At 51.7% G+C, this 26082-nt stretch overlaps 9 protein-coding genes across 9 annotated transcripts; 4 read left to right on the plus strand and 5 right to left on the minus strand.

The window, feature by feature from the left end:
* Positions 1-511: 511 nt before the first annotated feature.
* Positions 512-4861, plus strand: DSM5745_07790 (Mtc5p; the record flags this gene model as incomplete). The annotated part of the gene is made up of 1 exon (XM_026749806.1): positions 512-4861. The coding sequence occupies one exon, from the start codon at positions 512-514 to the stop codon at positions 4859-4861; it is 4350 nt and encodes a 1449-aa protein (XP_026601838.1).
* Positions 4862-4969: 108 nt separating this feature from the next.
* DSM5745_07791 (uncharacterized protein) lies at positions 4970-5833 on the minus strand (the record flags this gene model as incomplete). The annotated part of the gene is made up of 1 exon (XM_026749807.1): positions 4970-5833. The coding sequence occupies one exon, from the start codon at positions 5831-5833 to the stop codon at positions 4970-4972; it is 864 nt and encodes a 287-aa protein (XP_026601839.1).
* Positions 5834-6333: 500 nt separating this feature from the next.
* On the minus strand, positions 6334-8442 carry DSM5745_07792 (putative MFS drug efflux pump; the record flags this gene model as incomplete). Its single annotated transcript, XM_026749808.1, has 7 exons — positions 6334-6747; positions 6799-6929; positions 6989-7361; positions 7421-7800; positions 7859-8015; positions 8085-8222; positions 8284-8442. The coding sequence occupies 7 exons, from the start codon at positions 8440-8442 to the stop codon at positions 6334-6336; spliced, it is 1752 nt and encodes a 583-aa protein (XP_026601840.1).
* A 1247-nt stretch (positions 8443-9689) lies between these two features.
* DSM5745_07793 (uncharacterized protein) lies at positions 9690-10269 on the minus strand (the record flags this gene model as incomplete). The annotated part of the gene is made up of 2 exons (XM_026749809.1): positions 9690-9851; positions 9910-10269. The coding sequence occupies 2 exons, from the start codon at positions 10267-10269 to the stop codon at positions 9690-9692; spliced, it is 522 nt and encodes a 173-aa protein (XP_026601841.1).
* Positions 10270-10689: 420 nt separating this feature from the next.
* Positions 10690-12547, minus strand: DSM5745_07794 (ubiquitin-specific protease UBP6; the record flags this gene model as incomplete). The annotated part of the gene is made up of 3 exons (XM_026749810.1): positions 10690-10751; positions 10829-12469; positions 12532-12547. 3 exons carry the CDS (start codon positions 12545-12547, stop codon positions 10690-10692), a joined length of 1719 nt encoding a protein of 572 aa, XP_026601842.1.
* A 367-nt stretch (positions 12548-12914) lies between these two features.
* On the plus strand, positions 12915-13710 carry DSM5745_07795 (actin-related protein 2/3 complex subunit 4 family protein; the record flags this gene model as incomplete). Its single annotated transcript, XM_026749811.1, has 6 exons — positions 12915-12917; positions 12969-13218; positions 13289-13365; positions 13419-13544; positions 13602-13646; positions 13702-13710. 6 exons carry the CDS (start codon positions 12915-12917, stop codon positions 13708-13710), a joined length of 510 nt encoding a protein of 169 aa, XP_026601843.1.
* A 1115-nt stretch (positions 13711-14825) lies between these two features.
* On the plus strand, positions 14826-17023 carry DSM5745_07796 (uncharacterized protein; the record flags this gene model as incomplete). Its single annotated transcript, XM_026749812.1, has 6 exons — positions 14826-15347; positions 15400-15819; positions 15888-15950; positions 16024-16101; positions 16164-16391; positions 16448-17023. 6 exons carry the CDS (start codon positions 14826-14828, stop codon positions 17021-17023), a joined length of 1887 nt encoding a protein of 628 aa, XP_026601844.1.
* A 460-nt stretch (positions 17024-17483) lies between these two features.
* DSM5745_07797 (tRNA wybutosine-synthesizing 3 family protein) lies at positions 17484-18422 on the minus strand (the record flags this gene model as incomplete). The annotated part of the gene is made up of 1 exon (XM_026749813.1): positions 17484-18422. One exon carries the CDS (start codon positions 18420-18422, stop codon positions 17484-17486), a length of 939 nt encoding a protein of 312 aa, XP_026601845.1.
* Positions 18423-19057: 635 nt separating this feature from the next.
* DSM5745_07798 (DUF2461 domain-containing protein) lies at positions 19058-21897 on the plus strand (the record flags this gene model as incomplete). Its single annotated transcript, XM_026749814.1, has 7 exons — positions 19058-19649; positions 19709-19824; positions 19877-19930; positions 20085-20175; positions 20428-20630; positions 21239-21526; positions 21817-21897. The coding sequence occupies 7 exons, from the start codon at positions 19058-19060 to the stop codon at positions 21895-21897; spliced, it is 1425 nt and encodes a 474-aa protein (XP_026601846.1).
* Between the last annotated feature and the right edge of the window lie 4185 nt (positions 21898-26082).

A 26082-nucleotide genomic window follows, 5' to 3' on the forward strand; every position in this document is an offset into this window, starting at 1 on the left:
GTCCGTCGCAAAGGATTGCAACGACGTAACCAGCGGAGGGGCTCTGCATTTCGGGTCTCTTTCGGCCTCCCTATCCGGAGCTGCTGACTAAAAGCTGTGTCTTGGCGCTCTTAGCTCCGCGGCAATGATCTAAGGTCCGCCGCGTCTTCCCCGGAGTCCATGCTCGCTCTGGGGCGATCCATTCTCTGGCGGAACTGAAGTTCAGCCTGTTGTTGCCGGTTAGTTGCATAATTGCCATTCGATATCTTATGGCTCACAGAGTCTGCCAGGCCTCAGAACTCTAGGCCTCTTAACGCTGTTTCCCCACGATATGCGGAGTGCCTGCGATTAGCCCTTGAGTTGCCCTACATCATACAGTCGACAGCGACAGCTACGGGCGCTATGTCGAGATGAGAGTTGCTACAGGCACTTGCAGCGCGCGCGATCAATGTGTCTGCCGGTCTCTTGAGATTTACCGCCGGTAGCAGAAAATAGACGGGGCCGCTTGCGACCGGCGCCCGCATACGCCAAAATGTCCGACCACAATGACCCCAGGCCATTGACTTCGGCGTTTGAAAGCCCGACATATGGAGAGGACAGTTCCTTTCACGTGGACCAACCAGTTGGTTCTATGTCAATATCGCCATGCGGTCGAGACGTTGTACTAGCCTCGAAGGAGGGCCTTCACATTATCGACTTGGACTCCCCATACTCCCCGCCTAGATATCTTCCACACCATACACCCTGGGAGGTGGCGGATGTTCAATGGTCGCCGTTTGCTGCTCGAGACTATTGGGTCGTGAGCACTTCGAACCAGAAGGCGTTGGTATGGAACCTGGCGATGAAGAGTTACCAAAACTCTATTGAACATGTCTTGCATGCACACACCCGGGCTATCACGGACATCAACTTCTCTGCGCATCATCCTGATATCTTGGCGACATGTGCCGTCGACAGCTTCATCCATTGTTGGGATCTCCGGGTTACTTCCCGGCCGGCTATCTCGTTCTCGGATTGGTTTGCTGGAGCAACTCAGGTCAAATGGAACCGACAAAATCCGAACATAATTGCCAGCTCCCATGATAAATACCTTCGGATTTGGGATAAGCGAATGGGTGCTTATCCGATTCGTTCTATTGAAGCCCACGATACCAAGATTTACGGCGTTGATTGGAATAGGGTTCGGCCGGGGGCCTTAGCAACTTGCTCCTTGGACAAAACCATCAAGTTCTGGGACTATACTGTTGAGGACGATGTACCGGAGAAGGTTATTAAGACTCCATTTCCTGTTTGGCGAGCACGGAATACGCCTTTTGGCTGGGGTGTTTTGGCTATGCCCCAGAGGGGGAACAGTGATCTCCATCTTTACAGTCGCAGGGCTCCGGAGAGCGCGGAGTCTGACGGTCATCTTCCCCCTGTGCATAGCTTTCCCGGCCATAAAGGCCAAGTAAAAGAGTTTCTCTGGAGGGCGCGCGGTGATGTTGTTGATGGTATCGACCACAGGGAATTCCAACTAGTCTCTTGGGGCACGGATAAGGAACTGCGCTTACATCGAGTTGATCCTGATGTCCTACAAAGAGTTGGTTACGAGAAGGGTAAATCGTTCATATCCAATCTGAACATTACCCGGAAGGGAGCAGTTTATAGGAGCTTTCGCGATGAGAACGCTGGCCTGGAACCTGAGGAAGATGGTGCTATGTCACCAGCATTCGAGGCTCCTGCGCCTCCTCCCTCTCGCGGGCCCGGTATCAATACCATATCAATTCCGTACGCTCCCGCCTGGATACAAGGGGGGAACGCCGACTCGAGGATTGGGATGAAGAGTAGATCCGGCTTGCGGGCTGATACAAATCCTATTTCTTGGATGAGGGGTGTGAAGATATCTGGATGGGATATTGAAACTCTTGGAGACGAAATCACCCACGTGGGTGAAAAGTTCACAAAAGTGGCTTTTGAGTCAGTTGATATCAGGCGGCGGAAGGCCACAATATCCTTGCATGGTCCATGGGGTATTGAGGGGTCTTCGCTTTTCATTCGAGTGGACATCAAATTCCCGCCGGAATATCCTAAAGATGCGGTTCCCACGTTCAGCGTACAAAAGACTACCGCTGTTAGCGACGAGCTCGCTAGCAAGGTCATTGCGGAGCTACAGACTATCTCGGAGACGTATCTGTCACACAAGCGAGGCTGCCTTGAAGGGGTTGTCCGGTACCTTTTAGGCGAAAGCAGCCTTGAAGAAAGCATCGCCTGGATCTTGGGAGAAACAGCGGAAGCAATCAAATCACCAACCAATGGCCACGTTGGGGGCGATGAGTCCAGTGACGAGGATGAAGTTGGCTTATCACAGAGTCAAGACTTAGCAATGAGTTCAGAACTGATTCGACCTGTCAATGCGAACGTGATGGTTCCCAGGGCCAGGGAGTGCGGGGCAGTCTGGAGCAATGACGGTCGTCTAGTATGCTTTTTCCCGACGAAGAAAGATAAATCGGCGTATTCTCTTGAAAACCTTGGGTTCAAGGAGATGACGAGACTGTCGAGATCTGATAACCTCTTTGAGAGATTCGGACGGTTTGAGACGAGCTCACCAGGGCCACGAATAACGGGGACTATTGCAAGCACTGACGATGGCCATTCCGAAGACTCCGATGACTCTGAAGCTGAGACATCGAGCTCTTCTGGGTCATCAGGTATCTTATCCGGGCTTCAACACCGGTTCCCCACACCCCAGACATGGCGCAGTGCTGGTAGTCTTGGGTTTTACCGGCCACGCTCGACAGACAATTCTCAGAGATCAACTGTCGGCGCGATGACTTCACAATCATCTGACGCACCGCAGAATGTTATCTCTATACATGACCTCAGTGATCTATTGCCGGCCAAGCGAGAGCTCGCCAGTGGATACCGTATATGTGGCAAGGTCGTTGATGTGTGTGCTCACAATGCAGCGGTCGCTCTCGATCATGGCTACTACGAGCTGGCTCGTATATGGGGATTGGTTAAACTCATTTTGCATCAGACAAGATCATTTCCAGGTTCAACCAAATCTAGCAGGACTTCGCGCATCCAGCGCAAAGACAGCGCAGTAGACCTGAGCTACGACGCTCTCCACCCCGCGAAGACATCCCGTGATACAGCAAATGTCGTTCAATGGGGCAACCATCCCTTTGGTGGCCATTGGCTCATCCCAGCTCTTTTCGCGCACTTCGAACAGATAGGCGATATACAAATGGTCGCAATGCTGTCTTGCGTTCTATACGAGCCTAACCTAGAACGAACCGCGCCAGAACCGTCCCCAAAACAAGCAGATCATCATTCTTTCCCTCTTGATATCTCTCATAACGCCACCTTGGGTACGGACAAATCGCAAGCGGTGACACCATTACACGCCACGCCGAAAGATAGCCATACCACTCCGGGTACGCAGTATTCGGGACGTTCGTCGTTGGAAATCTGGCGATCAGGCACGACTCCCCCTTATTCCGCAGGCACGACGCCTCCTTTTCTTTCCCGTGCCGATGGATTAGGTATCGAGCGGAAAGCAGTAACACAGAACCAGTCGTTGGCTGCTTCTCCAGATCAACAACCACAACCGAGAAGCGCCTCGGGGTTCGGTTCTGCTCTTGCCTCCTCTCTCACCCGGTCTTTCAACACATTCGCGCCATCCTCAGCCTCACCACCTGCAGGTGACCTTCTTAGAAGGAGGTTTGCCCAGGTCGAAAGTCCTCGCACTGCCGTAGGATCGGGGACATGGACCCCCACCAACTCTACCCCTAAACCTGCAACCGCAAACCTAGATAATCTTACTACAACGGCGACATCCGCCTCGCAAACCCACTCTGATACAGAGAGTGAGAGGCCCAATGCGAAGAATGCAAATTCGACCAAGAAGGTTCGCATTACGCTGAAGAATAAAGGCGCTTTTGAAAGCGATAACTCTACGCAAGCCCTGTTTATCGACCCAAAGAAAGATCGACTGTATCGCTCTTACCGCATGGCTTATGCGCATCTACTCTCCATATGGGGATTACCGGTACAGCGAAGCGAGATGTTGAAGATCGGCGACTTGGAGCAACCGAGTCCCGACGATATTCGTGAAGGAAAGCCTAGCGACCCCAGAGACTCGTTCTCACTTCCGCGCCTTCCTCGTACAGCTTCGCCCGAAGCCTTGGCGGACGAGGATGGCAAAGGGCTCGGGATCCAACGCCATTGCATTAGGTGTGGAGCTCCACAATTATCCATATTCGCCATCCAAAGCACCGTCGACGGTGCGGTGACCGCTAAGAACAGCAAGACCAAGGGCGATGCGACAGCAGTAATATGTCCCAATTGCAAGCCCACGCGGCCACTGCCACTCAAACTTCCTTGCGCCATTTGCCACGAAGTGGTCGAGGGCATGCTCACGCCGTGTCTCGGGTGCGGCCACGTCAGCTGCTTTGACTGCTACCGCGAGTGGCTCTCGGTCGTTTCGACCGAACTGCAGCAGCAGGATGACGATAGCGACCAAGAGCTAGACTCTCAATTCTGCCCTACCGGCTGCGGCTGCAAGTGCGCTGAGCACACTATAACCGATATTCCGGCCCTTTCGGATTGGAGCCGGGCTCCGTCTCCGGTGCACGAGAGCGAGAGCTCCAATTCCAACTCGGGGTATAGACATCAGAACAGACGCGAGGGGTCAAGGTCCATTGACGGTCTGGTTAACCCGAGTCATGGTCATGCTGAGGATGACCTGGAGCAGTGGGGCGCGTCTCCATTTGCTTCTCTTGCTCGGGGTCTCGGTGGAGGCCTTAGCAGGGGTTTGCGCGGGAAGGAGGATAAGCGGAAGTCGAAGACGAGCTCGGCCTTTGTGCCTAAGAGGTCTTCTATGAATCAGGTTCTCACTTGAGATGGGTTGGGATGGGATTATGTGCGTGGTTATATTATATTATTCCATTAGATGACGGTTATATACCCTGGGCGTTAATGAATTGTCTTATATCGTGTCTATCTACATCTATTCTCCCTCTATTCCAAATAAAACAGGTACTTCATACGAAACCCTACTCACCCCCTTCTGCCTACTAATCTTCCGAATCGTGATTCTCCCGGTCTCCTTCGTACTAGCCACATGCGTCCCCCCACAAGGATTCGCATCGAGCTCCCCAATCTCCGCAATGCGTACCTTCCCCATCCCCCCAACCTCCCGCCCCTCCACCATATCCAGCTCGTCTTTCCTCCGTTCAACCTCTTCCTCGCCCCACCAGCTAATCTTAACCGCAAGGTCCAGGCCCACAAGCTCATCCACTTTCGCCTGGATAAGCGCCTTGTGCTCATTATACAGCAGCCCTTCAAACTCCATGCACGCCTCCCCGGGGAAATGATTCGCCTTGACCTTCTTGCGCTCCCCAAGCTCCGGAGCGAGCAGGCGCATCGCAAGGCCAAGGATATGACCTGCCGTATGTAGGCGCGAGTGGTAGTCGCGTTTTTGGGCGTCGATGCGCAGGGTAACGGGTTGGTCGGCCGCTAGTTGTAGGGCTGGCTGTTGGGTAAGGGTATGGGTGCTGCTAGTACCGGTAGTAGGGAAGCGTCCAAAATGGAGGATCTCCCCGTCGGGCGTCTTGCGGACGAGGAGGACCTGGAACGCATTCCCCTCTCCATCACCTTCTGCATTCAAGCCTGGTTTTGAGGCTGCGGAGGTGCGGAGAGCAATGAGTCCCGTGTCACTTGGCTGTCCGCCGCCCTGCGGGTAAAAGACTGTTTTCTGGGTGGTGATGGCGAAGATCTCCCCATTTTGGTCTTCTGGGACGTTTTTCGCGAGGTGCTTTGCCTCATCGCTTAGGCCTGATAGAGGCGTGTAGGAGATGACCTGCGTATCCATTGTGTGCAGGGTGGCGTCGTCTAGGTAGAGGGCTTCGGTCTTGGGCTGGGTTGCGTTAGCTCTATTGTAGGAGCTGGGGCGGTGGATCTACCATCTTGGCTTGGGAAACGGTGATGTCGAGCTCTGCTAATGAGGCTGGCTCTGTTATATAGATTTTATGATAGTTGGGTTAGGAGCATGGATGGTGGTCGGAAGTTTCCGTGGCCTGGATCGGGAAGGTGGAGAAATGGGGTTGGAGAAGCATCAGGGTTAACCTGCTGGCTACCGTGTCATGGGTAAGTATGAGAAAGCAAATTCGTCAAGTATTAACATTCAACCATAGGGCTATATGATCGATAGCTAGCTGACAAAATTAGATTGCAGTCTTCACCAGTGACTAATTCGGGCCGTCCAGGATATATATCCTGAACCAAGCCCCATGAACCTCCAAGACCCTAAATTCCTCGTAGTAAACATGAAAGACTAAAGCCGCCCCAGATATCCCCCACTCGAACTCATGTCTAATGCATGACGACAGCAACATGATCATCCATATACTGCTTGATGCTGCCCAAGAAGCAAGCGGCTAGAATCGAAACACCCCCAAACCCAATACTCGCATAGTAAACCCACTTGTAGCTCTCCGCGTACGCAATCTGGCCGGCGCGCACAACAGCGTCATACGCAGCCGGATTACCTGCGATTCCCGGAATCTCGTGCAGTCCTTCCAAGAGACTCGCACTGGTCAGCTCGATTGCCTCGGTTATTAGGGCTACGTCTGTGATGTTGAGCTGTGTTGCCATCACGCCGCCGATGTAGTGCGTTGCGTTCGGGACGAATTTGTTCACGAAGACGTTGTAGTAGATTGTGTAGCCGATGCTGCCGCCGACGACGCGGATGGAGAGAGTTAGGGCGGAGATTGTGGCGATGAGGTCCTGTACATTCTATTTAGTGCTAGTTCTTGGAGAGGAACGGTTTGAGCATACATCGGGGCAGATGATAGTCGTAATGATGGATGCTGGGACGACTATCCCGCCAATTCCTAGCCCCGCGACGACTAGTATGCCCCAGAGTTGGTCCATGTTGTCGACGTCGGCGACGGCCATCGCGCCGCATCCTGTAAGAGCCCAGTCAGTATACCAGAAGATTACTCACTCACTTGCCGCCTATACGTACCAGCTGTCATCAGGACACTGCTCGCAATCAAGAGCTCTTTGTTATGGCCGCGGAGCACACTAAGTAGCCACAGGACAATGCAAGCACCACCCATGATACCGAAGCCGATAGGAAGACTGCGAACGCCAACAGCAGTGGGGTCATGGCCGTATACGTTGAACGCCTGCGTAGGCCAGAACATGAGAACCGAGAAGAAGTTTGCGCCAGAGATGAAGGTAATGACGAGCGTTAGGATCAAGGTACGAGGCTCCTGCTTGAGGCGGCTGGGGAAAATGGGATATTTTGCGCCGTAGATTTCCCAGAAGGCGAAGGCGACGAGGAGTGCTACTCCAAGAATGAGAGGGGCGAGGACATGCGCTGAGTCCCAGTCATACTATGATCATCGGTCAGTTCACATGGTTGGAGACACCTGAGACCGATGAGAAAGCGTACCTGATATCCACCCCACTGCATGCCAGCCATGAAGAGAATCAGGCCTACGATGCTCAAAAAGCCGCCAACAAAGTCAATCCTACCGACAACCTCCGCTCGAGTAAGTCCTTCCGAGTTGACTCGAGGCGGAGGGAAGTAAAAGACTGCCGTAATGATCAGACCAAGACCAGCCCAGCCCGCGCAAAAAGCACCGACGTGACGCCAGTTGCCTGCTTCTGCGATTAATTGGGCCCACAGCACGGATGGTGCGAACGGAGCTATCGTGAAGATCAAGATCGCAACGTATTTGCCTCGTTGGCGAGTAGGTGCCATCTCGGCAGTGGCGGCCAGTGCCGTCAGCTCGTTGACCCCTGCGCCTGCGCCTGCGATAGCCATGCCGGCTGCGGTAGATTAGCATCTACCAGATTGGGGTGAGTATGCAAGCGGCCTGATTCGCACCGATAAAAGTATTCATTGAATGTGCCGTCGAGCAAACAATCATTCCGACTGTGACCAAAGTAGCCCCAATGAGAGCGACATAGCGGCGTCCGATGAGATCAGAGAGGGACCCGACGAAAGGGCAAACACCAGCTAGGGCTAGCAGGTTCGCGAGGACCTATCATAAGAGTGTAGTGTTAGTCCCTGTAGACGTCAAATGATGCGCAAATGTAGTGAGAGCACATACAAACCAGACCCATCTATCCACTCCACCAATGTCACCGTAGATAATGGGCGGAATGCCACCAAAAAGATAGACAGGGATTTGGCTGCCGGTCCAGAGGAAGGCCATGGCAGTGAAGCCCATGAATTGGCGGAAGGACATCTTGAGATGGATTAATAAACGCCTTTTCGAAGAATCTGAATGGCTTAAAGACTTCACTGACCCTTGTATGCCCAGTCCCATGTTGAGAAAGCCCAGTCTCGTCAGCGAGCGTCGCGGCATGCTCTTGATGGCTAGCATTTGGCTTCAGATTGTCGTATGTATGCACCATTGTCTTCTCTTCGACCTGGGATTGAACGGAATCGGTAGCACTCGAAGCCATTTTGATGGATACCAAGAATTGAGAAAAGGGAGATAGAATGGGATCTGCAAGGAAGTGTTAAGTGGGGATTGGAGCAGCAAGATATACCCAAGCTTCAGGTAAGCCTGGGCATGATATACTGTGGGTCACGCATTTCCTTTATCGGCAATCCCTACCCCAGAATATGACGCTTATTCACTTGGCCCGGAGTGGAAGATAGAGGTCAGAGGCGAATGACGGCAAAGAAGGAGGAGTATCGAAGAGAAACTCTGAGACAAAAATGGAACGGCTCTTGAACAGCCGCGGCAATCGTCGAGGGGTTGAAGCTGCATTGCCGATAGCAGGAGGAACAGGCTTTGTTACTGGATGGAAGGGCGACAGGCAATGCCGGAGAATGCGGGGGTTTCCAGGGAATTCTGCATTGAAAACGTGGACGGCGAGGCCTGTCCAATAAAAGCGACACCTAAGTACTGCCTAGTCGAAGTCAAAAAGACCTGGCACGGAGAGGGGCAAATCGATTCGATTGCCATGCCATGCGTTACGAAGTGGACGGTTTCAGGACTTGCGCTGACTGGACAAACGGGGCATTTTAGACGACGCAGTCAAGGGTCAGGACTCAGGCGACTCAGTCTTGCTACAAGTCATACAGAGTTCCGCACATCGGCTTTAAGCGTGGCAGGTGTTCCTGGGAGGTAGATAGTGGCGAGTACTATGCTTGATGCTGAATGCTGAAAGAAATAAAGGTAAATCCCCGGGCCCCTTTTCAGTGGCTGAATACATTCAAATGTGGTTCCCATATCCCTTGACCCGGAGTATGGGATACTGAGCCTACCCGCCATATCGTAGGAGGATATCCAGGATATGAATGAGAACTGCAATCCTTCCATTGACCTCATAAATGAGCCAATTGGAGGCTAGCAGTAGGGATCAAAAGGAGTCATCCAACTCCCGCAGCTTATACCCTCGAGGCACCACAAAAAGCCCAGTGGCTTCGGCGTACACATCTCCACTGCTATTCTGAACTCGACCCCTCACGTAAGCCTTCCGATCCGTGCTCCGTTCCTGGTCTAACTCCGCAACGACCACATAGAAACGGTTTGAGTAAGCTGGTTTTTTGTAATTGATATCCAGATTCGCAGTGACCGCAGTACGCGCAGGCAAATGCCGGATAGCGACTCGAGCTAGATGCTCGTCGAGTATAGTCGCGAGTGCACCCCCATGGACAACTAACGGCCAACCTTCCAATTGCTTTCCTAAGAAAACGATATTCACTGCCCGCATCCCGTTGCGAACGGAGAAGATTTTCTGTGAAAGCGATCAGTTAGCAAAGGGGGATCGGCCTTCCGAGACTGAGCACTCCGAGCCGGCACTTGCTGGAATGGATCAGTCCATGGCCGCTCTGAAGCCGACCAGCCATGCCTTGCGCATATCTCCTTGGAGAAGCAGCGTATCATGTTGCCGGAGTACTGAAAGCAATAAACCACATACCTGACGCAATTTACCACTCCCACTCAGCAGCCCAGATGTAAGTCTCTGTTCTAATTCTTCTTCCGTGAAGTTACCGTAAACCTCCGACTCAACAAAGCCTGGGTCTTGCACTACTTCAAGTTGTGCAATCTGCTGCTCCTCATCCATATGGAAAATGCCATACTTCACGGCTTGAGCTCCGAGCCAGCTAAAGACACCGAAATAGATGAGGCGTCGCAGCCATGGGCGGCGCTTAGGAGTAGGTTGATAGCTAACCGTGCTGACAGTTCTTGAGGCGAGAGGAATTAATCGAGACACCGGTGAGCATTGCGCTATCCCAAAGCGCATCCGGGGACGTACAACCTGACGGGCCGCGATCATGGTTGTGGCTGTCACATTGCACACTGAAAGGTTGTTGTGCAGACGGGAGAGCGACAAACAACCCCCAGATTTGCGGAAGCCGAGGCACGACTCACGTGACGTGCGACTACCCCAGATTGGCAGGGCCTAGAGTGCACCTGGACACCTGCATTTGCCGCATACTTACACTACCATATTATTGAACAGCACAGGTGGGAGATGCTTAGCTTTGATGCTACGTAATCCGGTGCTCTTACGTAGAACTTCCCAGTTGGGACAGATTAGGACATGTACAGAATACTACTTCTATTGAGGTATAGTTTTATGACCATGGACGGTCCCACCAAGAAGCAAAACTTGAAGACCCGAATATATTCGTGACATGCATTAACCTATGCAGAGTATGTCATTGACCAACATGCACCTGTCGTCTGAACTGGTTTACTCAGTAGATGGCAGATCGACAGCACGGTAGAGGAGGATAAGAGCCGAATGAGATTCACCTAAGAATGCGTTAGCAATGGTCGCTCTCAATAAGGGGATAGGACAATGTATAAAATGTCAAAGAAGGTAAACTTACCACCTCCAGCAAGAGTCTCGATCTTCGAGCCCTCTACCTCAGTTACCTTGTCGTCGTTGAACCACCACCACTTGTCGTCACGCTCCTCCTTGCTGTTGCTGCTCTGTTTCTTGACGTACGAGGTATAATGGCCGCTGTCGGCACTAGCACCTTGATGCGTGATCACACCTCTCAGCTCATAAAGTCCGGTTTTGTTGGTACCGTTGTCTGCGGCCAACTTTGAATCAAGGAGCTCGGCCAGTTCCTTCTTGGCGGCCTTGATAGACGCTTGCTTTTCTGCCTCGTACTCAGCATCAGTCTTGTAAGCATCGGTCATTGCGGTGTCCTCATCCTTCCCAGAGCTCTTCGCTGCCTCCTCCTTGCGCTCTTCAGTTGCCTTTTTCTTCTGCATCGGCTCCAAGCTAGAAGCACCTTCCTTCTGGGCGTCTTCCTCTCTCTCATGGGCGATCTTTTGGCGTTTTCGCGCACGCTCAACGTCGAGCTCCTCCTTTCGAATGTCTCGTACTTTGTCTCGGACGGGAATAAGCTGTTTCTTAAGCTCGTCGGTGCAAAAGTCGACGACATCAAGCTCGGCAGGGAATGTCACCTTGCGCATAATCTTTGCCTTCTTTTGCGCATCGCGCTTCCAGAAGAATCGAACAAAGTGTACGGTGAGGTATTTTGGCAGCCGCGCAATGCGTGATCGCTTGGTGTAGAGGGCATCGCGGTCCAAGGTAGGAGAATGCTTCTCAATCTTCTCTTCGAGCCCTGAAAGTATACCATCGTGCAGATGGTTTGTGTCCTTGTCGATGTGGCAGTCGAGCTTGAAGAAAACGTCGGAGCTTTCGCTAGGTTGTTCACCAGCTTCCTTCGCCGCCAGTTCATCACACTCAGTAACAGACTCGAATTTTCCACCCATGTATTTCTCCACAAATGATACTTCAGTTGCAGACTCACTCTCGCCATCCTTAATCACCAGCTTTTGCCGCAGCTGCGACACGATCTGTGACCAAGCCTCCTCCGCATCCTGCTGAGCGAAGCCATGGCCGTTTCGATCCTGTTGAGCAAACTGAGGATACACGTTTCTCAAGGCATTGAGAAACACGATTGGAGGAAAGCCTTCCTGGGTCTCTGCCATCTGCTTGAACAGATCCTTCAGCGAGGATGTGAGGTCCATAGAAGCACCCAGACCGCCGAGTCCGAGATCACTCAGGCTTGAGAGATTCGATGCACCAGTGTTCCCAGACGGACGGTATTTCTGCAGCTCCTCGTGTAGCTCTGGAACACTCCTCAGCGTTTGCAAGGTGGAATTCAGGTAGCACGTATTTCCCAGGTTCTGCAGCCCGGCCGGCAGGGCTCCTACTGCCTTTGCAGCCTCTGCTTCCGTCATATCCTCGAGAAACTTCACTGCCTCCTTTGGTCGTGTCAATTCCCCGGTACCCTGGGCCCCAGAAGGGGTACCCATCATCATGAACGTTTGATTCGGTTTCGCATTGATCGAGGATAGTAAGGTATCATTTTTGAGCTGGCCACCCTTCACTAGGATCTTTTGCCGCTCAGGCTCAACCCCGGTAAGAGAGTATAGCTGAAATTTGAACGTTTCACCGTTGGAGTTCGGGTCGAGCTCGACATCGTAGCGCTTTCCTTGATGCTTGACGATAACTACGGTGTAGAGTTAGCTTTGCCGGTGCTGAAAAGCATGGACTGGTCATTGAGGACCATACCTGGTATAGATGCCATTTTTACCGTCTTGTCGTTAGGATGAATGGAAATGAGGGCCCTTCGAAGCTTCTCCGTAGAAGAGTGTAGTGGCGTAAGTACATCACAGCGATTGTCAGCTTGTTTGGAGAGGCGTGGGGCCCGGCTGCAAACAAAGCAAACGTCTCCAGGCTACATTGCGGGACGTTGCCCATCCCCGAGATGACCACTCAACAACCTGGTCTCCTACGCTTGCTCTGCAACAAACTTCTGAAAAGATTGCATTGATGTCCGAGAAGCTGGGCTTATAGGAATCAAATTCTATCTGAGCAGAAAGTGGTGAAGTTGACGCTTTCTTCCCAGCTCCCCCAGCCCTCCCGCGACACCGCATTCTACGTCACCCCTCAATATGGTAAGTAGCGAATGAACCAAGCGCTTCTGGCAGTTCAACTAACAATTATAGTCCCAATCCTTGCGACCGTATCTCCAGTGCGTCCGGTCATCGTTGACTGCGGCGCTCGCCATATCCAACTTTGCGTCCCAAACCTCCGAGCGACATAACGTACCCGAGATCGAGGCCGCGAGCTCCCCCGAACTCCTCCTCAATCCATTGACTATCTCCCGCAACGAGAACGAGAAGGTCTTGATCGAACCCAGTGTGAACAGCGTGCGTGTTAGCATTCGGATAAAGCAGGCGGATGAAATTGAGCATAGTAAGCTTGCCCTGTGCCGCTGTGGAGTGGCTTGCATAGAACTGTCGGACTCTACGCTAACTGTTCAAAGTCCTTGTCCACAAGTTCGAACGCTTCCTGACTCAACGCGCGGAATCTTTCTTCATCTTACGAAGAAAGCCTGTGAAGGTATGAGGACATTACCCCCGGGAAAACTTCATGAGATCTAACCTATTGACCAGGGTTACGATATCTCTTTCCTCATTACGAACTTCCACACAGAAGCCATGCTGAAGCACAAACTGGTTGACTTCATTCTTCAATTCATGGAGGAGGTGGATAAGGAAATTTCTGAGATGAAGCTTTTCGTACGTCACTCTCCCGTTTGCGATTCTGAATTGACAGTCCAAGCTAACGCTTCCAAGCTGAATGCTCGCGCTCGATTCGTTGCTGAATCTTTCTTGACACCGGTAAGCACTCTTGGCCAAACTCCAAGCCACTTTTCTTCTAACCAAAGCGGTATAGTTCGACTAGATTATATTGAAGCCCGATGACATTACAAGCGTCAATGTTTCTTCCTCAGTCCTCTGCGCGAATAGTTGTGCGGACTCTCTAGGTTGGCTTGTGTATATCCCGCTGACCGAAGCATTGTTCTTCATATATCCTCAAGCTTTATATTGCATTAAATACGTACTATTTTACAGTAAGGCGATCAAGCCCTCCGCCTCATGGGCCCGTATGCTATGTGCTCTCCTCCAAGATCCTCATGTACGAACTCCGGTTTCATTGATGTCCTTTCCCTACCATACCTTTAGTCTATCCCCTTTCAAGACAACCCACTCCACTTGGTTGCCATTTATGCATGCGGACTCCACTATAATTCAATCGGAACCTCACTCTAGCTTAGGAACTCTTATTTAGTAGTCCAGGCCAGGCCTTTAACAGCTTTTGCCACGGAGTGCTCAGTAGTCGCAGTGGAAGCTTCGCCCAGGCTGTTCCTGCACCCCAAGCGTTAATTTCAGACCTCGGTCTCCGTGCTCTCTAAAGGTGCGTACACCCTCTGGCCTAGATATAAAGATATAAGAAAGATTGACCTGTCCGTGTTCGTATGTTATAAGCAATATATTCAGTGGACCATGTCTAATTGTCTATAGCATAAAGTAACCACTATAATTTGGCCATGGTCCAAAGCCTATAATCATGTAAAGGAACTAATAAAGCATGGACATGATTCTTAACTCGCTGTTCTGTACTATATCCAGTACTACAGACCCGTCCATGGCCGTTATACAGTGACTACCAAAACAGGTAAACATTCACTGCTTGACTCCTCATCACCTTATTTAATGTATGTCCCTAATTTTTGGTCCCTATTGTGCCTATTCAGACAATACAACAACATAAGTGTTTCAGCATCCCCCTGGATTACTGCCCCCATATTCACAGCAGCTGTTAACAACCTGAAGGCAAGTAACGACTCAGCAACAACTCAGCATGTCTCGGCAAAGCAATGCCCACTGGGAATATAACTCTCACTTTGCCTTCTCCCCTCTTCCCCTTCCTTCCCTCTCCTCTTCCTCTTCTCTCCACCATCGCATTTCCTGTATTCTTTTCAGATAGGACTCGAGCCTAGCTCTCCTGTATCCACCATGAACCCCCAATCCCCGGATTTCATGCCTCGTTACCATGACCAGTCAACCGATCACTGGGCGCTTCCTATTGACGGTAACACTGAGTCAAACCACCAATCCCCGGATTTCCCACCTCGTTACCATTACCAGTCAACCGATCACTGGGCACTTCCTATTAACGGTAACACTGAGTCTGATGCCTTGTCGGTCCATGATCCTTCCCCCATTATTCCTCAGTACCCCTCTATGAAGACCCAGCGTGTTTCTTCTCAGACATCTTCGAATTCCAGCCAGCATGTTCGTGATCCTGCCGCTCAGGCCCAGCGTCCTATGCTGGCGCAGCCCAAGTCGCGCGTTGACACCTTTCCGTTGCACCAACGCCTGAATAACCTCCAGATTCAGGACATGGACGATGGTTCTCAGGTCCTAGATGCGTACACTCGGAATGTCGACAAAACTACTAACCCCGCATCCATGCCCATTGGCAGCTTGGCCGCTCTGAAGGGGCCTGCCAAGTGGGGTGTTATGAAGATCTCGAATGTAAGAAGCTCGCTCCTGCACCCCGGATTTTCGCTGACCCACCATAATATAGATACCTTACAATCTCACGAAGCAGGAGATATTTCAGTTCATCGGCCGCCAGGCGCGCCCTATCACTGACGATATGGGCTGCCCAATCCATATCATTATGGATAGATCCACCGCAAAGACCATGGACTGCTATGTCGAATTCAAGACTGTTGAAGATGCCCATAACACCGTCGAACGCATCAACCGTACGACTGGCACTGGACGCGCACCTCGCCTTGGTAGCCGTCATGTGGAAGTGGAGATGAGTGACCAGGACGCCCTTCTGAAGGATCTGTTTCCCCGTGCAAATTGTATCGAGTGGGAATCTGGGATGCCAAAGCTCCAGCCGAACCGCGACCCTATCGGTTGCTCTGGGTTCAACGGGTTTATGACAGGAGAGGAGCTGATCATGGCTATTAGGCACGCTGAGGTCCCTAGTCGTGTAGGTTCTTGTCCTTCTCTTCTCTTGTCTTCTTGCTACAGTTCTGGCAATTAACACAAGCTACTTAGTCCCCGTTTGGAGAGAAGTGCCCTGAGCGTACTTATGAGTCCACTATCAGCACTCTTGACAAGGTAAGGTTTCCCTTGTTAGACTGCAACGCACTAGTTCCTCTCAGAAAACAGCTAATCATGCTCCTCAATATAGTTTCCCTGGTACGCTCCTCGGTTGTACACGGTGCAGGATAGAAACCGGATTTTCGACCTCTCAAACAGGCATATTTTGGTAGGTTTCCCACTTCAGCCCCTGTCAAGTCTAAGCTAATCACCTTGAATCTTTTACATCAGAGCCTCTCATCTCGGATTCATCAGAAGACAGTGGGTCTCAGCAGGAAGCTTCTCCAAGAGCTACTCCATGCCGGCCTGAAGTGTCCTGCATTCAACGAGCGCCAGAAGTATACCCTGTGTGTTAACTCGGGAATTGAGTTGGAAATCAACAAGCTTTCGGACATGGCCAAGTGGTTTCCGTTTGATACTCTGTCCAACAAGCCTGACTTTCATGATGCCATTCACAAGGTGTGTGTTTGTAGCAATCTAGACAATCTTCCCTAAGTACTTACTAACTTGAGCAGTACTATGCGGACCTCATCTCTCAGGGCACCGTTTCGAAGACGGAGAACATGGGCTTGATCAACAAGTTCCCACATGACCTTCCATATCTTCGTTCACCGTACGGAAGCATTTGGCTTGAGTGGTCAGCCTCTGCTGACAACATCTTGTGGGAAGATGCTGTCGAATACGAGCTCAGTATTTTGCATGATCTGGTCCTTCGTGGCTGGATGAACGATGACAGGAGTAACATGTCAAACTTGCAGTACCGACAAACTTCCAAGGAGGTGCCCTCCACTCGTGTTCGCAGTGGAGGCCGCAACTTATCTATGTCATTTGCACCCTCTAATACCATGGCAAGCCAGGCTGGGCTGTCAGCTCGCAGTGGCGCGTACTTAACCCCCTCTCGTCGTGCAAGCGAGTCTACTGGCACTGGCAGTATTTCTGGTCTCAGTGGCCTCAGCGGCACTTGGAATCATAAGCTGCTCTTTATGTCACCCACCGAGACTCGCCCCTATCGTGACCACCGCCGCACCGAGTCGTCGCCCATGTGCCTCACACCCATCACTAACACTTTTGGTGAAGATATCACTCGCTAAGTAAAGGTATAGTCTCAAACATTTTTACTATTAGTTTTGATTCACGCAGGCATATGCTAATTATAATGCAGCGACAGTACTTAGGCTCCTGGATCTTCATCCCATTACACTCCTCGGGGGCCCAGTGCCTTGTCTTGTTCTTAGAGTTCTTTTAGGTTCGCTTCTACCCATAACATATGACCGAGATATCACGTTAATGGACGGCCTGGGCTGGTCCGTGGTCGAAGTCCGTTGGAAACCATCACGTCTGAGATATCATCGTTACGATTTTGAATTGGAGGAAGAATACTTGGGAGACTTGAATACAAGATACATTGTCACTCTTTCTCTACAATTGCGCGTCATGTCTCCTCCCTCTGTCTCTGAACGAGGGTTTGTTTTTCTGCATTGAGATTGGAGGTTTGGCGTGGGTTAGATGCATTTAATCGACTTCTGCAGTCGTGATCTCCTCCGGGGTATCTTATGTATCTAACGAATCCCATATTGCTGCCTCATCGTTGTCCTCTGTGTCTTGACCATTAGCCTTCGCCTTCGTAGCCTGGCTCTCAAGCATCTTCTTCCTCGCCAGCCCTTCAGCCCTCATCCGCTCCTTTCGTTTCTGTGGGTCTTCCCGTTCCGGCTTTTTGCAGCTTTCTGAGGAGCAATTATTCAGAAGCGCCGTTCGAAATCGTTGCTTTCGCTCAGTGTTCACCGAAAACCGCTCATTCGCCATCGTGACTAGCATCTGGAGATATTCTTCCGTCACCAAGCTTCTGACAACGTCGCTGACGTCGTCATAGTATCCTATCACAGACTCCAGTGCTAGGCCGGCTGATCGGACAGCGACGATGGGACTCGGCCCGTTTTCACCTTCTACCAGGCATCGAAGACCCTGGAGGCCACTTTCGCGGAAGCCCGAGCTTGATGCCGCTGAGAGGACTGGTTGCGCGTTGTGGAGTGTTGCGGCCATGATATGGAGGATCATGGGCTCCCAGGAAAAGCGTACGAGCCGCGGGGCGTGACCATCATCCATTCCCGGTGGCTTCCCATCTCCAGGAACCATTCCAAACAGCTCAAGCAAAGACTTCCCCTCTTGGTTGTCCAGCGGATCATGCGAGACATACAGCCATCTCCCGGCTCCTTTGCCACCGGAGGGTACGAACTTCCTTTGCTCCCCTTCCCGCGCGTCCTCTTCAGGCCCCGGCCGATTTGGGGCCTTTCTCCCTTCTAAGAACACGCTGATCCGACCAGCGCAACTGCTTGTTGTCACCAAGCCGGGAATATTGTTGATGTCCTGAATCAGATCTCGGATTCCCTCGTCAACGGAGCCCTTGGGGGAAAGATCGGAGTAGTCTTCCTCTGGGGTCGCAAGATCAGCGAGGATCTTGTTTTTGCGAGATATGAACACTGGTGGGATCATTTTGCCCTTCTTTCCTGCTTTTTATTCTTTATTGCTCTTGCAAATGCTGTCTCTTATAGTAGAGAACAATTGCTAGAAAGGATGGGCCAGGGCCTCTCTGGTGATACCTATCCGTATTTCGTGCACTTGTTCGTTGATTCGTCGACAATCTTTGCCTGAGGCATAGAAATAAGTTAAACAAAGGGAATATTCAAACCAATGTATTTATTTGGAAAAATCCCACTTGATGATAAAACTCAGATTGGAATACCCCGACTTCCGATAAAACTCACTGAAGCTCTTGCTCCGAAAATCCTTGTCCGGTGGGTCAACTGATCGCTGCTCAGTGCTTGGTCGGATGGTCCTAGCGGAATCTCGCCCCTTCCAAGTCCACGCGGGACTCTCATCATTTCAGGGCGAACGCTCGAACCACCCCCGAACTCAATCGGCGGCTAAATAGCGGCCTGGCGGATACATAGTTACCTACATACTAACGTCGTTCAAGTGTCATCGCCGATCCCATTTTCTTGATCACTTTCTTTAGTGGCCAACATATCTGCAAACCCGGCACTGTCCCAAAAGTCTTCTACCTCCTCCTCGTCCATTCCACTCCCAAACGATTCCAAAAACTACATCGATCTGGCCGTGTACTAGTGATGCCTCGATCCACTCGGGCCGCTCCCGCGACGGCGGCAGCAACTCCAGCATCTGCACCCAAGAGGCGCGCATCCGCCAGAGTTGCTGGAGCCTCAGCCGCGGCGCTAAAGAAACAAAAGTCCGATTCGGCACCTGCAGCCCCTGACAATTCTGTGAAATCGACCGCCAAGCAAAGCAAGTACTTCAAGAAAGATGAGGCCGCAAAGCCAAAGCGCAAGGCAAAGCGTACTGTGAAACCAAAGGATGACTACTACGAGTCTGAAGACGCAGATGGGAATACGTCAGACACAGACTCTGAGTTTTGGCGCCCACAAGCAGCGACCACGGCCGGAAAGGAAGCAGTTTCTAAAGCAGTCAAGCAATTCGCCGAGAGACGAAAGACCAAGTTGGAGGCCCCAGAGGACCCAGAAGAGAAAGAACTGTGGAGAGAAGGTGTCAAGACTGGCCTTGGGCCTGGAAAAGAAGTCTTTATCAAGAAACCCAAAGCAAGAGATCCCGGAGACACGCCGTACGCTGACGACACCCTGCATCCCAATACGATGCTATTCTTGAAGGATTTGGCCAAGCACAATGAGAGGCAATGGCTCAAAGGTACGAGTGCCTGTCCGTTTTCATTCAAGGAGCCATTCATTTATGAGATGAGTTTATAGCCCATGATGCGGATTATCGATCCTCCAAGAAAGACTGGGATACTTTCGTTGAGACCTTGACGGAGAAGATCACCGAGCAAGACAGCACTATCCCTGAGTTACCTGCGAAAGATCTGGTGAGACGCGTCAAAAGAAAGGGAAGGACAGATAATGACCTAAACTTTCTAGGTATTTCGTATATATCGAGATACCCGATTCACCAAGGACCCCACGCCGTATAAGGTATGTTGTCTCCCTGACCGCTACCAGATTGTCAAACCCAAGTCGTATCGAGACCGCCGCTAGGGACCGCAACGCCCAGGGGAGGCAGTCCTAGGGCAGCGCTAGGGACCATGGTCGGGACCACCAAGCCGCAAGGAACACTGACACCTTGTAGACACATTTCTCTGCCGCATGGTCTCGCACAGGGAAGAAGGGTCCTTATGCCGCGTATTACGTTCACTGTCAGCCGGGAGCCGCCTTTGTCGGTAGGTAGCCATCTCTCCTTTGTCATGGTTTACACCCCATGGGTGTGGATCATACACTCGCTACAGTTTGTATCAGCATGTAGTCCTTGGTTGGACTTTTCTGTGTTGCAATCCGCCCGAAGGAACTGTTCCCCCAACGCAGCCACACAACCACAGGCGCAAGACAGCTCCTAGTATCTCAATCACGCTCTTTCCGCCGTATGCAATATGGTTATCGTTGTTGTTCTAACAACCATATTCTCTTGACGGTAGGCTCGGGTCTTTGGCATCCGGAAGCTGACAAGCTGGCGCTTCTTCGAGAAGACATCGATACGAACTCACAAGGCTTGAAGACGGTGCTCAGGGAGGAGGGACTGCGACGTGAATTCTTCGGCGGAATACCCGATGATGACGACGAAGCTGTAAAAGCTTTTGTTAGCCAAAACAGTGAGAGTGCGTTGAAGACCAAACCCAAGGTAAGAACCGGCTTTCATTGCGTATTCCAAGATCCATAGCATCATGAGATCGAAGTCTCATCCCACCATCCCTCCTGATGACCGGGTATACCTGTTCTTGAAACAATGCCTCTCCTCGAAAAGTGAACCAACGGGGTGGTGAGAAATTTGACCATTTGCCTTCGTCACGTCTTCCGGGCGCGTCGGCCTATCCTGGTTTCGACTCAACCGGCTTCAGAAGCATTGTTGCTGCCGCGCTTCAGTCGTCATGGAGGAAAACAACGGCACCGAAGGATGGAGGTGTGCTTGAACTCAAAGAAAGATGGATTTGAGCCTCACGAAGCATCTTGGCGACAGTATCAGGCCACGGCCCAGTAATGGCACTTAGTGAAAAACTCAACGGGGACCAAAAGAAAGTACGAACTGGGGAGAGAGTTGGAGACGCGAAGGAACTTCTCAACAGAGCGCTTTGCAGCAACCCAAGCCTGCTGCTGCATACATCGCTGTGTGGATGTTTCAGCCGGGAGCGTGAGGGCTCCCGGGCCTTCCTCCCGGCCCGCCCTGACTCGCGACCTCACCTCCAAACCCGCTAGATGGCCAGAATAACCTAAGTCAGGCCAGGCTGCCAGGCCTCTAGTCCTACCCAGTTCGGAAAAGTGTCCGCGTTGCATTCCACGGTTCAGCATTCCATCGCTTTCTCACCCGAGGTTACGACGGATTTGATTGGGACCAAAAATCTACCATCGCCAGGAACTGACTCGTTTCCTCTTTCACAGGGCTATGACCTCGACAATGAGAACATCCAGCTCCTTCGCCTGCGCAGCTTCACCCTCGGCAAAAAAGTCTCCGATGCAGATCTCTTGAGTCCTGACGCGCAGGACAAGATCGCCGCACTCATTGGCATCATGGAACCATTTGTAAGCCATCCTTTCTCCTTGATATAACTATGGGCAACTTGTGGCCATGACCGGATTCGGCCGCGATTCGCGTCTATTATTGGGCACTAGCACTTTGTTCTGGCGGTTCGCCCTCCTATCAGGCTATCAGTATCATCCTTCGTGCCCGCCCCTCCTTCTGTTTCAAGCGCTCTGCTGTGGCCTTGGCCAGAACGATGTCGACTTAGGTTAGAGCGAGCATCAAGGCGATGGAGAACTTTAGTATACGTACTTTGTGAGACAGGCCAGCTAACCAGGCTCATCTTGCACAGGTCACGTATCTCAACAGCGTGGTGATGCCTGACGCAGCGGGCCAGGGCAACGTTGCGTCCGACTCTTCAGACGAGGACTGAAATTTGGTCGGCACGATGATCTTTCACGGCGGCGAGCATGACTGGCCGCCAGCCAAGGTGTGTAGACTCAGACTGACGCGCTTTGACTTTCGGGCTATTGATGTACCTTTTTTCGGCTTGTATTTCTCTACGTTTGCTTTTTGATAGGTTGGCTGCTGGACTTCTGCTGTTATTCGTCTTCCCTTGTTTGTTGGAATCTATCCTGTTTGTCAATTGTCCTGCTAAGGCCTCGACACTCGGACATGTCCAGAGTGGCAGACAACGGCGTCTCCAACTCCGAATCTCCAACCATTACTCTGTATGGAGGTGACGTGCGTGCTATGACCTGCTTTCCCGTCATCCATTCTAGTTACACATGCTGGATTCGCCTTCGCCGGTTCCCCGTCGCCCGGGCAGCATAAATCGCTCAGGCTTAGTCACAGACTTTTGCCAATGCATCCGTGCCCAAATAGAATCATTAGACCACGACTGACCGCGCTCTCAACAAATGCATGGTCTTTTGTCTATTCATGCAAGACATGGATAGATCCGTGTATTGTTCTGGTTTTGGCTTCAACTGTGTATGGTCATCGCGAGCACAAACACAATTACAAGAACAAAGGGCCGAAGATGGCATTTCTTCTCTTTTCCTCGAAACAATGGTACTTCTTTCTTGCTTATTGACGTGACGTCCTACTAGGTAGGTCACGTGGCGACGACAGGGGTATGGATGGACGCCGTACTTTTCGATGCCCTTGGATCATCTCATCAGATTCACCATCACTTCGGTCTGAGCGGCTGAAAGGGACGGATCGCTGAAAAATGTTCGCATTGACGGTCCTAGTCTCGTCTCATACCACCAAAGCACTCCGTGCTTTTGACCTCGCTCGAAGCATATCCAGGCTAGGGCTAGATTCCTCCCTTGGTATCTTTCTCAACTACGGATATCAAGCAGGTACTTTTTAATATTCTCCCTCAAAACTAGGTTCCTTCCGTCCTCTAGTTTAGGAGTGTGGCCCCTACCGCAGTGGATCATTCGCAAGCGCAAAAAACCCGGGAAAGGCACGCTCTTCCAGCGCCTTGGGTCGCCAATCGAAAGCAAACATACATGAGGCAAACATGCAGCTCCTTATTATGCACGCCTCTTGACAGCGAAACGCGACTTGAAGTCCAAGAAGTACGCGACAGACAGTCTAGAACTGTCTTGTCGAAGTACGCTTTGTCCGCAAACATGGAATGCGAGTGCTGCGGTGATACATGGGTACGAAGTACTGGCTTCTGGATTTGGATGTGAGTACATTGTATGATATAATACACCATGCTTTGGACGAGGATGCTGATCTCATCCATATCCTGCAGAAGCAACAAGCTCTCCAGAAGTCCGTCGAGTCCAGCCCGGACATTTTCATCCGGTAGTCTAGCCCCCTGTGCATATCCGGTCTGTCCTTGGCCTCGTTCTTGTGCCTTCGAAGTTTCGCGAGAAAGATCACTCGGGCTCATGTGGAGTAGACCCAAGCTCGCTAGCCAGCTATGCTGCAGCCGGTCGGCTTGAGGCCCTACGCCAGGATACGTCCATCATAGCACCATTTCCCAGTCCATTGTCTTCCTGCCTTGGCGCTCTTCAAGATGAGGACGGACACGTTGACCCCTTGGGCCAGTCGGGCGATTGAACTCGAGCAGGCTTGGGCCAGGGCTTGAGACTGGTGATAATCGCTTGCCACTGTATGGTTCAGGACTCGGCCATCATCCTCGTACAGGCACTTGGTATGCAAAGCAACTGCAGGTGAACGGAACTGGAAGGGATGGCCAGGGTCGCAGAGCACTTGCGGCCTCCGAAGCCTAGGAATTCGCTTTCGGGGTCTGGAATACCTCGTCAAAAGTCAATACAAGGGTTGGGATCCTTTTGGTCGGCGGTCATAGCTCGTTGGCGCACTTTCCGATGGAGAGGGGTGCATGGATCGTCTCTGCGGCAGGACTGCATCTGCAAACATATTGAACTTTATTCCATTTTTCTCGAAGGTTTGTTAAGCTCTCGGGTGGACTCCGCCGCATCAGCATTCAGCATTCAGCACCCTCAATCATCACAATGTCGCACCAATGGGCATGAGGGACTTTCATCACCAATCCGAGCATTGAGCGCACTCCCAAATAAGCGAAGCAAACAATCGTTGTTATTCGGGCCCGTCTGAGCGCCGTCAACCCGTTGAGGTGACGCTTCTGCCCTCCCTCGTAGGGCAAATAAGCCCATCCGAGCATTGAGCGCGGTCCCAATGAGCGAAGCAATCAATCGTTGTTATGTGGGCCCGTCTGAGCGCCATCCAACCGTTGATATGACGCTTCTGCCCTCGTAGGGCAGACAAGCGGAGGGCAAACAAGCGGATCTCGTCGTCGTCGCCGCGTCGACCGTCCCGAGCGAGCGGTCTCCAGCCATGCATCTAGCGGACAAACAACACAACGCATCACCGACTCTCGGTCATGGTCCAGGGCAGACGTCATCTAGCGCGAGGTACTTATGAATCAGCACTAGGTTTCTGTATAAAGCTGCATACATGGGTACTGAAGCAAGGGAATGGCGACAAGTTCAAATGAAGCGCGGGGATGACAGGGTGGTCGAGGATGCAGCAGACAGCGGGTACTTTTGAGTGAGTACTAGTTATCTGTACCCAAGCTCTGCATACATGAGTTTAAAGAAAGGGAATGGCGACTGAGTTCAAGTGAAGGGCGGGGATGACTTGAGAGTCGAGGATGCAGCAGACAGCCGGCGATGCGTATAGAGTGCTTACGCGCCAGGGCTACGGTGCTGAGAAGAGAAGATGAATCAAGATCCATGAGTGGCGCTCCTTCCTCCCGAAGGCTTCTCGATCTTTGGCAGTACGCAGTCATTACACATATTGATACCGCGAATCTTACCTTATTATTACATGACAGTCCGTCTACACGAAAGGCGCTCAGGAAACGCCGAAACGGTACTAGGAGCATGAAAACGAACAAGTAAGAGAGTTGAAACCAATCAAGCTGAGAACAAACACCGGCCGTACTCTGGGCTCTGTATCTGATTGCCAGATATACTCTGCAAAATCCGGCTATCAATGCGTAGGCAACCCGGAGCCGGCATCCTGTGAAGTATAGCACTTTATAGCCCAGGTTCTTCCCGGGCGTATGCGGCCTGCCTACGCGACCTGCGAGATATTATCATGGTTAGTCCTATATAACGAAGTCAGTCCACAACGATGAATCTGGATATCACAGGAATGCATTCCTCATTTGAGGAAGGAAGACCCGATATACACGCGACGACCACCAGCTCCGGAGTAGAAGAGGTGGCGAAATCGGTTGTTCCCTTAAGACAGTCAGCAAAGCACCCATCTCTGCAGACCACGCGGTGTATCTAGTGCCGAGCGGCAGCAATCTGGCTGCCAATGGCATGCCGAAGGCCCTTCCCAACGAAATCTGGGGGTGGGGCAGTGTCCGAATGGATTTGGGACTGGGACGCCGGCACGGCGAGAAAACGAAGGGTCAAAGTCAGGCATCCCCTGCCTTCGGCCCTTCATGCGCATCAAAACTTACTCCGTATCTCTGGGCTAGGCCGCTCGGGTGCTAGATTGCGTTTCTGGGGGAGATGGGTCCCGCGAATGGCTGATCACGCTGGCCGGCTGCATAAATCAATAGAACGACTATTATGCATCTTGTTTCCAGGGTGAGAGAAATTCGCATTGCCAACTCGACCGGCCCTTCGAAGTCAAAGTTCGTTGTGTGCAAATGAAACCAAGGCCGGTTCTTCCGGAGCCGTAAAACATGACAGATCACATTTCCGCAACCAAGGAGTGTCCGTGAGTCCGTGATTGTGACAGCGTGATCATGACCATGGCCGACAATCTTCCGTCCGCATAAAGGAAAAATTTGCCGCTGTGATGCTTCGTAATAAAGTGGCGGTGCCGGGGCAGCCCGCACTGGCAGCAAGATCCTGAAATGATCCCTGAATCTGATCGTCCGCGATTAGCTGTGGAACCTGGGGCCGTGAAATTTAACTCCTAACGACCCTTTTCTTTTTCGGCCGGCTGCAGTGGTAAAGGAAGATCGTCGCTGGAAAGTGGGCACTGATCTCTGGAGTTGCGACGGGGATGACGCCGTCGGGCCAAGGTGATAGACTCTGTTAGGTAGGCTTAATCCTCGAATTAATTCCTGGAAGTGAAGAAGCAGGGTCAG

This window comes from Aspergillus mulundensis, assembly GCF_003369625.1.
Source record: "Aspergillus mulundensis strain DSM 5745 chromosome Unknown scaffold_8, whole genome shotgun sequence".
Taxonomy (NCBI): Eukaryota; Fungi; Ascomycota; class Eurotiomycetes; order Eurotiales; family Aspergillaceae; genus Aspergillus; species Aspergillus mulundensis.